General features: G+C 41.9%; 1 protein-coding gene across 16 annotated transcripts in view; it reads right to left on the bottom strand.

The window, feature by feature from the left end:
• Positions 1-4,195: 4,195 nt before the first annotated feature.
• Positions 4,196-11,289, bottom strand: part of CD44 (CD44 molecule (Indian blood group)) — an 81,152-nt gene continuing 74,058 nt past the window's right edge. For 15 of the 16 annotated variants that reach the window (XM_057507546.1, XM_057507547.1, XM_057507549.1 and 12 more), the window contains 2 exons: positions 11,129-11,207; positions 4,196-5,136 (listed from right to left, as the gene is read on the bottom strand). In XM_057507546.1, the coding sequence (XP_057363529.1) occupies positions 4,932-5,136; positions 11,129-11,207 (284 nt within the window). In that variant the 3' untranslated portion in view covers positions 4,196-4,931. The remainder of the gene's footprint in view (positions 5,137-11,128; positions 11,208-11,289) is intronic. The other variant, XM_036891910.2, reaches the window with a different exon arrangement.

The raw sequence follows: 11,289 nt of genomic DNA, 5'->3' as shown, positions 1-11,289 counted from the left end.
CTTTGCCACTCCTCCCATTAAGAAGTAGGACCTGATTCCCATCCCTTAAATTGGAGTTGTTCTTATGACTAGTTTGGCCAATAGTATATGATGGAGGGATATAGTGCAGTTCTGGGCCTGGGCCTCAAGAAGATTTGTGGGCATCCACTGTTACTTGGATCCTAGCCAGGCCTGAATTAGGCAGCAGGAGGCCTGTGAAGGACACAAAGAAAGAGATTCCAGGCTCCCTAACCATCCCAGATGAAGATATCGTAGATCCTAGCTGCCCTGTTTGTCAGCAACAGACACATGCGTGAGTCCAGTCATGCTCCTACAAGCCCTGTGCAGATCAGCAGAAACACCCAGTCAAATGGGTGAAGTCATGCAAATTAATGTTTATTGTTTTTAGCTACTAATTTTGAAGTAGTTTTTAATACATCAATAGTTAACCGATATGATCAAAAAGTAATTTTCTTTTTAATTAGAGGTCAGTGAAGCCAAGACATTTATTATTTCATGTATTAGTCATTAATCCAGTTTGGAGTGATGGTCCCCCACATCTGCCATACAGCTGTCCTGGGGTCTCCCTTTACCATCATCTTAGGAATTCCCTTTACTTTGCTTTCTGACTCTCATGCCTTGCTTTTTCTTAGTAACTCCCTTGTTTCGATGGAGTACATCCTTTGGGAGTTGTGTGAGAATGGATGAATAGTTTTGGAGACACTCAGCATTTGAAACATCTTCATTCTACCTTTCATTTCTAGAATTTCCCTAATAGTTCTTAAGGCACTGTTTCATGGTCCTCCATGTGGTTGTTGAGAAGTCTGTTTCTATTTTGTTCTTAATCCTCTATATAATCAATTTTGCCTCTTTAGATGCCTATAGAATAATCTTTTTGCTCCAATTTTTATGAATGTTTAAGATGATGTGCTTTAGTGTGGTTCTGTTTTCATCTATTGTGCTAAACACTCACATGGTCACTCTCTAGAATATTAAGTCTAGATATTCACGTCTTCAATTCTGGAAAATTTTCTTAACATTTCTTGGATAATTTTTTCATCTTCATTTTCTCTTTTTCCTTTTTCAACTTTTATTATTGGCATCTAAGATTTCCTAGAATGGTGCTCTACTTTTCTTCTCTGTTTCCATTGTTTTGTATTTGCTCTATTTCTGGGATATTTGTTCAACTTTATTTTCCAAACCTTCTAATAAGTTTATTTTTTAATTTGTACTTTTGTGTTTAAATTTTACAGAGCTCCTTTTTTTTCTTTTAGGTGTTCTCTTAGTGTTCCTTTTTACCCTATCACTGTATTCTTGTTTCATAGACACACTATTTCCTCTTATCTTACTGAGGTTATTACTGATCTTGTTCTTTTTTTTGTTAGGTTTTCTTCTCTGATATCATCTCTTGCTTCACATGTGTGTCAGTGAGCCACAGAAAACAGTGTGAGTGGTGGGGTTGGAGATGTGATCTTCAATGTAGATTGCTTTGCTGGCCATTTCCTTATGGGACTAATATGTTAGTATCTTTTGAATTTTCTCTCAGGCTTATCAGATTTCCCAGAAAGACTCATCTTCTACCTGGAGAGTACATGATGGTGGCTGGCACTCTGGAAGCCAAGTTAAAGGAGAGGGCTAAGGAGTCTCAACATTTCTACTGTATATGGCTTCACTTTCCAGTATAGTATTTCTAATGTCAACTCTGCATGCCTTCTTGCCCCTCAGATAGATACTATCTATTCAGGCCTCATCAGAGAATAAACTTCTAGCCACTTTCTGGGATTGGGAAAGAACAGTCACTCGGCCGCTGGAGCTGGAAAGGAGGTCTGGGGTTCCGATTGCCTCTTAGATAGGCTGTAATCCTATCCTTTTGGTTTGAGCCTTGCTCTCTCCACATCCAGATGTAGCTAATGCTGCCAATTCCTGAAACTTTTGGGGGGTTTTGCTACACACATCTGGTAGCTTCTTATTGCTTTTCCCACTAATGGCTTAGGATTTAACTTTCCCAAATTTGCTTAGTCGGTTACCAATGAACCATCACTTTTCAGCTTCAAATTTTTGTTGCTATTGTCTTTTCTACCATTCTCTTTGACTCATTGGTTTTTACCTTTTTGGAATATCTCTTATATTTTTTAGAGGTTTCATGAGGGAATGGAAGTAATTATGTCCAGTCTCCTCTCTTTACCTGGAAGTCCAAGAGTAGTTACTGGCTTTTAAGAACTAATATTTTTTGGTATCTCATTGACTTTGAAACATGTGGGCCACATGCTTGCTATAGAATATTCAACTTTCTCCAATAGAAGAATCCCAAGGAATAGAAATCTATGTACTTTTTCCTTTTAGAAAAAAATAAGTGTAAAGCTTCAGCCACCTCATGTACTTTTAAGTTTGTGCCTCTCAATTGCACAGATGACCAGATAATCCCAGCTCTGCCCCTCCCAAACTCCCACAACCCCACCCATAAACAAAAGACTCCTGAGTCCATTTCCTTTAGCCTTTTAATAGTCGCCTTTTAATATTTTCCAGTAAATGCTTTCAACTGTGCAATACACATTTCACACTTTCCTCTTTATTAGTGGTCCATCAATAAATATACAAAAAATCAGAGGAAGGGTGTGCTGTAAAAAACTGAAGTAACAATGCTCAGAGTACATGCATGAACAAGGAGCTATTCTTTGAAAACTCAAGGCAACTGATTGACAGTCATTCCTATGACATAAAGATGAATGGGCCACATTAAGCTTATTCTTAAGTATCTTAAGTATATTTTACTCTTCTAAAGAAGTGAGAGGTTTCCTTCCTCCTACTCCCCTATCTCAGTCTATCTGTTGGGAATGTCTAAAAGGAAAACCACCCGGCGCTTTGAGACTTGTATTTCTATCCTTGGCCCCAAAGAGAATCTGAAGGACAGGTAGAGCCTGGTGTAGCACTCCTGAATCTGACCCCAGCATGGCTTGCCGCATTCAGAAAGAGACTGAGCGAGCCTGTGTGAGTCTGCAGCAGACCCAGGAAAGCTCTTGGAACGCAGGGAGCATTTGGACACTAGTGGCAGTAACCACAGAGTCCACAGTAACCACTGGATGTCCATTTCCTTTCAATAAAAAGAAAGCCAGATGCCTGAATATGGAACTAGCCAATGATGTTCACAGAAAAGAAAGGAAGCTTTCAAAAGCTATGATAGGAGAGGGGGTTTTAAAGGTGGATAGGGGAGAGCAGAGGTAGGGAATGGGTACAGAAAGCAGGCATCCCTCCTTCAAATATATCCTTGCAAACCACTTCTTTGTATAAGCCCAACCCTGCTTTACAACATGGGAGATTTTTTTCCTTCTTTTTTCTTGATGGGGAAGGGGGGATCTGAGAAACACTACCAGTTAAACATATTAGCTTAGGCAACCGATGACTTTTTATAGGTGTCTAAGGAAGTAAGTCCCATTTTATAGGGGCCGTTATTTTATAGATTCAATTTCTTCATTACAAGTGGCCTTTGGAAGTTCCAGGACCAAAGGGACCAATAAGAACTACAAAGGACTTGCCAGGCCAGAGATAAAGCCACTAATTCTCTTGTCTGACCATAAACCTGCTTATCTAATGATAAGATTCCAATGGTGGGAAGTCCTGTAGCCTTCTAGGGGATTTCCCAGGTACTTAACTTACCTGTGTAGCAGCTGCACTGGAGACAGACAACCAGCTTGTTAAAGTATCAACAAATACAGCCATAAAAATACTCAAGCAAGATCTCCATTGCTCCCTCCCCACCATTTCCCCAACCAGTCGCAATCATTTGGCTACTGCCTAAGCTTTCTTTCATTTCCACTGGCTTCTCCCTTTATTACAAGAAGTCAAGAGGCACTTCTATACTGTTTTGGGGCATCACTAATAGAGTCATCATCTATGAAATGGGAGGCCACAAATAGTAGGTCATGCAAATACAATGTGACTTTTCATAGCCTCTCAGAGATGAGAGCAGGTAACTGTAAGAACTAAAGGCAGCTGAGGCTCCTCCTCCTCCTCTCCTCCCCACCTCTGGTTCTAGGACAGGACACAAAGCTTGTGGAGACTTGGAAATAAAATACGCTATCTTCCCTTGATCTCTGAGAGTTGAATGCCCTGACTGGGGGCTTAGTGGCTCTGAGATGAAGACTTTCAAGGAGGACCTTCTCACATCTTCCTGATGAGCTGTTGGGACTCAGAAACTGAAGGAACACAGCACAAAGGGTTAAGGTGGAAGAAGTACAGGTATTTATTATGAATCAGCTTAAACCCTCTTATGCCTCTGACAAAGTAACCATAAAAAAAAAATCATACTGATCAAAGGACCTCCAGGGTTTAATATTTCAAAAAAAAAAAACCAGATAAATAGCTTACTACAGATAAATAGCTTCACCCTTTGGGTATTTCCCAGAAGCATGTGAAAAATTTCCATGGGGTCTGTAGAAGGCAATGTGTAACCAGTACACCCTGATTCCCTAACCCACTGGAAAGAAATGCCCAGGGATTAGGCTGGGCTGGAAGGGGAGGGGCAATACGGACCCATTCAGATTTCTTGGCTGGGACCAATCCCTCCCAGCCCTGGGGGATGTCCTCAGCAGATGGCTATTAGCTGGGAGGTGGAGTGGAGGAAAGGTTGGGGATCAGGAAGATGTATTTGTGGCTTTTGTTAGAAGTTATCCATAGCACACCTCAGCAGGTGAGAGGCTCCTAGGTGGGAACTGGAACAGCCAAATTCTTGCCAAGTATGAATTGGGCCCTCATTTCAGAAAGCAATGCTGTTTTTATAAATTGGAACTGACTTTAAAAAACAAAACACAAAAAACAAAAAGGAGTAGAAAATTTTATGCTAAAAAAGATCCCCAATGAAACAATCAGTAGCACATTGCATCTGCGAAGTGTCCCAGCTCCCTGTAAGGTTGTGTCTCCGACCGTTGTTTCTTTCCCAGGCCGTGGTGCAGGTGTTACACCCCAATCTTCATGTCTACATTCTGCAGGTTCCGTGTCTCATCAGCTGTCATAAACTGGTCTGGGGTCTCTGACGATTCCTTGTTCACCAAATGCACCATCTCCTGAGACTTGCTGGCGTCTCCATTGAGTCCGCTTGGCTTTCTCTCTTCCACGGCTCCATTGCCATTGTTGATCACCAGCTTTTTCTTCTGCCCACACCTAATAATTTAGAAGATCGTATGAGAAAGGGGTGCAACGACTCCAACTTCATCATTGTAGTCACCACCATCACTACCAGTACGCTTTTGGATGGTCTTAGTATGTTTCATCTTGCTGACTCTTAACAACTGGCACGTCTCAGAGTGAGGCCCCTTGAACCAGCAGCAAAAGCCTCAGTCAGCAAAATGTAGATTCTCATCCCCATGCCAGCCATACTGAGGCAGAACACTATAGAAGGCGGGCCAGGATCTGTGGTTTAAGATGCCCTCAGAGGTTTCTGATGCACGATTGAGGTGGAGAATTAGTGGTCAGAACTTTGGGAAGTCAGTGCTGTATCATCCCCCCATTACAGGTAACCCTGGGACTCAGAAAATTCAGTATCTTGCCCCACATTACTTGACAAGTAATAAAAGAGTCAGGATTCAAACCCTGGTGTGTCTGACTCCCAAGTTCTGGTTCTCCTCCCACCGCACTACACAGTGGAAGTATCTGCCTCTTTTAAGCACTTCAGCAGTTTCCGCAGACTTAGATGAGTTGCAGCCGTGGTGACGCAAACCATTCTGATTTGTGTATTCAAGATACACTCATTACTTCCTCTTCCACTCAACACCCATTGGCCTCGTCAGGGTTCTTACTGTGTGTACCGAGAATAATGAAACATTTTTACAGAAGCATAAGGCCCTATTGACTTTTCCCTACCACGGGCTAACTTTAATATAACCCTGGATATAGGAGGTTTAACCATATGAGGCAAATTGTTCACTGTTAGTCTAAGGTTTCTTAGAACATTATTTAAGATTCCAGTGCAGAAGGTCTTCTGTGGAAGGGTGTGACCTTGATCTTGTCCCTGGGTCACAGCACCACCTCACCCCCCAGCCTGATGTAATGCTCTCTCTTTCCTGTAACATGGCCACTGCTACACACTGGAAGTCAGATTATGCTTGATGTGAGCAAAGTCTCAGAGCCTTACAGCTACAAGTGGGGTGAAAAGAGGGGAAATGGACTACCATTTACTGGCTACCTCCTGAAGGCCAGGCACTTTACATATGATTTTATGTCATCCTCACAATAAACCCACAAAGCAGCTATTATTCCCATTAGCAGTGGAAACTGAGGTTGAGGAAGGCTTAATAACTAGCTTGAGGTCGCATAGCTAGTAAAATGGACAGAGTCAATGCTCACATCTAGGCCCTATGACCAAAAGCCTGGGCTCTGCCCAACTCTATTCATGCTGCCAACCATCTGAAGATTTGGAAACAGTATGAAGTCGGAATTGTTCACTTTGCCGCTGGATATTTGGAGTGGTAGAGACAAAGCCTCTATTATTCATGATTCTGGGCCCTTCCTTCTAGTACTGCCAAGGCCATAAACTTTAATCTCTTATTTGGTGAAATGGAAAGCATACCTCCTCAACAGGAGGTAGATCCTGTCTCTTCTGGCAGCATGCTTGATGAGGGGTGGAGGGAAAGGTACTTGAATCTTGGAGCAATCCAAGGGGCTAGCAGTATGGGTGCAGCTCAGAGACAAGAGCAGGGGCTTAGAAGGCCTGGTTTTGAGACCTTACTGCTGTGTGACCCTGGGCAACTCACTTAATCTCTCTGAGCCTCAGTTTTCTTGCTATAACACCAAGTTGTTAAGAGGACCAATCTCATAGGACTGTGGCAAGGCCTTGAAATAGAGCCTGGCACTGGATACATGAGTCTATCTCGGCTATTATCTGTTGTTCCCCCTATGCAGGGTGAGGAAGCCAAGGCTTTGGATAAGCCCAGAATAGATTCTGGAATGCAGCGAATGTTCAAAACGTGCTGGTTGTAATTGCTAATATAACCAGAGCCACATGAAATGGGTTTTGCTTGCTGCTTCTGGCTGCCTCCACCTACTTGTTATGTTTACTATGACGGTGACTGAACAGGCTGAAGGTGGAATGCTGCTCATATTCTTTCAAATTCTCAGCTGTTGGCTCAGGCGTTCTTTGGAGGAAAGGTGTCCTATTAAGTAATTCCCATCGGCCTACCTAATGAGTGACTGAGAAACTGAATGAAATATTGTGGAAAGTGATCTATAGTAATAAAAAATGTTTGTACATGTGATCTATAATCATCAAAAATGTTTTTGCATTGGGGGAGGAGAGGACTCATGTTTTTAGCCTAAACGAAGCTGGCTTTACCAGTGAGTAACATTCCACCTGTACGGTTTAGGAATATTGCCCTTGCGTTTTGCCCTGCACCCATTTCCCTTTGGGTTTTATGTGTCTTTGTAACCTGTCTGAGTTCTTTCAAGAGGGCAGGATGATTCTCATAAATAACTCAGTCCAATATTTGGTGCTTCAGGCATTTTTTAAGCACTTTTAAAAGACACGTTCTAAGTGTTCCATTCTTCTTAGTTATTGGAATTTCAAAAGGAATATTAGAGCTGAAGGGACTTCAGAGGTCATCCAGCCCAACCTCTTCCTTTTGTAAACTGGAGACAGGGACTAAGAAGTCAAGGATATTGTCTGAAACTACACCACGAGTCATGGCAGTAACTACATAGAACCTGCAACTTGTATTTCTGGCTCTGAAGGTCAGAGATCTCTCTCCAACTGCATCTGGCCTGTATCTCCTTCCCCCTTAAATATCAACACTAGCTAAGTGTACAGTGACAACAATGTGGAAAAAACTAGACTGGAGCCTCATTAGGAGAGGGTGGGCAGGCTGGCTAGGGTTTAGAAGTCAGGTAATGTAACATTTAGGTGTGGAGGAATTTATGTTGAAAGACTTAGAGGGGCAACTTAACAGCTGATCTTATATTTCTTCTACCTGACAATCTTTATGGATATTTACAGATTTACTCGGTAATGTGTTAAGCTGTGCCATTCAATATGGTAGCCACATGTGGCTATTTAAATTTAAACCAATCAGGTGAAGTTAAAATTTCACTCCTTAAATCAAACTAGCCTTGTTTCGGGTGCTCAGTAGCTATAAGTGGTTAGCGGTTGTATTGTAGCCAGTACAGACGTGAACATTTCCATCATTGCCAAAGGTTTGGTTGGACAGCTCTGTTCTAGAGAGAGGGCAGAACAAGGTGGCGTGAGCACAGATTACAGTGAGCTAGGCTGCAGCTTAAGGGAAGCAAGACATTTCTAAGCCATGGAGCTTTGGGGAGGCGGCCCACCAAGCAGAGAGTGGATGACTACTGCCCACTGGGTTTACAGGAAACATGATTATTTCCGTGAGAGTAACGCTGGTGGAGGCCTTTTCCACATGATGGGTGTAGAAACATGTTTTAATCATTCTTGTTTTGTGAAACCTTCTCTGGTAAGGTTCTCACATTTTTTTTCTTTTTCATACAAATCAGATAAATTATTTAAAGGAAAGGCATCTTAACTTCACTGGGGCCTCATCCAGTATCTACCAACTCAACTGACTCTTAAAACAATCATTTGCTCTTAAAGATAGTGAATAAGCTTCAATTTCCATCAGAAAACTGCAATTCAAGGACTCAGCCTGAGATGAAGAACAGCAAGGAAAGATGATGTGGGTTGATAAGAGGGAGGGGAAGCTAAAGTAATAATAGGACCCCTACACCAGGGTCTGTGACATGATGCAACCCATGGATCCCTTTGTCATGGAAGCCTGTGGTCAACTTTTGAACATCGACTTCAGTGACCGTTTTTCCACTTGTATCTTTTAACCGTAATTCATACAATAGTGCCTGGCACAGAGAATGTTCTCAATAAATATTAGCAGACTCAAATCCAACGAGCCAATATTGCCAATAAACCTCAAGGGTCTTTTAGGGTTGGAATGGTCCCCTCTTCATTTCCAATCCTCTCTTCCTTTTCTCCGGTGCTGACAGTCACAGGAGCTGCTTCAAAGAGTTTTGCTGAATAAAGGAATGCCCGTTGTAGGTCCCTGTTTTCAACCAAACTTTGTTTGATGAAAACAGGATTCTGGATCTTTATAAAATGAAATGCTCAAAGCAGAAAAGCACCAGCCTCTTGAGAGGATTAGAAATGGGCTGGCAGCTTTAGAGATGCAGCATCCATGAAAGGGCCTGTGCAGCCATTAACCATCCTTTAGCTGCGTGGCAAATCTGTTTTTGATTATTGAATCAGGAGGTAGTAATTTACGGCATCCAAACAGCTACTTTCTCAGTGAGATCCTCGCTGTGCCGGATCTCACGTGTCCCTGTTTGCCTGTTGCTAGGGTGACTGCTGGTCTTGAGATGAGGGAGAGGGCAGCAAGGGGCCCGTTCTGCTGCTGACATGATGGGGACTGACGTGCGAGCTAACTGTACGGACTCCAGCTGCTCTCAGGGACAGCTGAGATGCTTCTCCGAGGTCTCCCTGATGCTGGCAGTGTCTGGGGCCAACGTTTCCATGGGGACATATGCAAGGGTTATGACTGTGCATGTGAGCAGAAGTGGTACATTCTAGGGCTTGGAACAAAAGGACTGATTTCCCAATAGGAAACACATATTTAATTGAGCAAAAGTAAACTAAGCGAAAGCAAGGAGGCTGAGGGGAAGCATAAAGGCTCTTTGTAAGGGCTCCCTGACGTGGCTTTATTTACATTCAACTAAACAAAATGTCTTTTCCATTTGGTCATAGGAGCCTTCTGGGAGGTCTTTCAGATTTCTTTTCCTAGTTTATCTTTCTTATACAATTAGCTATCATGAAATTATCATTAATTTTTTTAAATTATGCCCTCAAAGGTACAGATAGCAACATGGCTATTTGACCTTAATGTAACACTTTCATTAACTTGCACCAGCGTAAAACAGCATTATTTGATTCCCTCAGATAATTAGAGAGACTACATGGGTTGCACATGGTAATGAAATGAGCTATTTGTTGCTTTCCAAAAGCCAATAAAAAGTTTCTCCAGGTCTTCTCATAAATGGATGGATACTTTCTGGTTTATTAGGTGATCTAGAGATACAATAAAAGTGGCCCTACTCGGAAATAAGATTCTTTTACTTTGCAAGAAGAGATCTCAAGGGATATTTACAAAGGGTTTAGTGTTCCTCTGCATATGCTCAGAGAAAAATAAGGCATCTTTAAAGTGTCTTGAACAGGAAATTTAGACTTAAACTTCTAGATACCCCTATCAAATTTCATTTCCTGCATTGCTAAGAATTACTATTTTCCTTCACTTCACTTTAGAGCCTACCTGATTACAGATCAGCTAGGTATATGCATTGTTAAATAACTTCCAAAATGATAGCCTTTGGTTGTGGTAGGGAGAGAGAGAAATCTATGAAGATATGAGAACAGCCCACATGCTAGTTCTAGGGAAGTTGACTGTCTTTATTGAGACTTTCCTAAGGAAAGTTCATCATTTCATAGACCTCACTGTCAGGGAGCTGAATCCTTAAAACTGCAGTTTCCAGAATATAGAAAATAGTAATTCCCAGACAAGCAGAATATAGAAAATAGTGTCATTATAAGAAACAAACAACAAACAAAGGCACAAACACAATGCCTACTTTAGGTAAGGGTTCTAGAAGATTCCATAGGCCTAGGCTAAATGGGATGACCAATCTCTTGAGTCTTTATATAATGTTTATGTGCATTGTGAATGCATTTAATAAATATTTGTTTCATGAATCTATGAATGAGTATACACTTTTATGCTTTCCTGTTGAGATATTTTATAACTTTCACCAGATAGAGTCCTCACGGGTTTAACACCAAAAAAAATGAAGAACCACAAAAGAGTCAACCACTATTTAAAAGTGATAGTCCAAATAATCAGTGGTTCCTTTCTCTAAGGAATGTGCCTGAACAGGGCTGTTTAAACTGTACCGTGCACAGGAATCCCTGTTCTTCTCAAGACACAGACTCTGATCTAAAGTGGTCTGGGTAGGGCCTGAGATTCTGTGTTTCTAGTAAGCTGCCAGGATGCTGAGGCTGCTGGTTCCAGAGACTATCCTCTGAGTAGTAAGGACTTGGAGCACAGGCTTAAATGATGCCCTTTCACACTTGAAGGCCCAAGGCACATCTCCTTACCTTCTTCGACTGTTGACAGCGATGCAAACTGCAAGAATCAAAGCCAGAGCCAGGAGGGAGGCCAAGATGATCAGCCATTCTGGTGTGAGTAAACCAAAAGACACCCATGAGCTTGGGAAATGCACTTTATAAAGATAAAACTCACTTTATAAGTTGACCTG

This window comes from Manis pentadactyla, chromosome 9, assembly GCF_030020395.1.
Source record: "Manis pentadactyla isolate mManPen7 chromosome 9, mManPen7.hap1, whole genome shotgun sequence".
Lineage (NCBI taxonomy): Eukaryota > Metazoa > Chordata > Mammalia > Pholidota > Manidae > Manis > Manis pentadactyla.
Note: the sequence above shows the minus strand (reverse complement) of the source record. Positions and strands in the feature narration are given on the sequence as shown.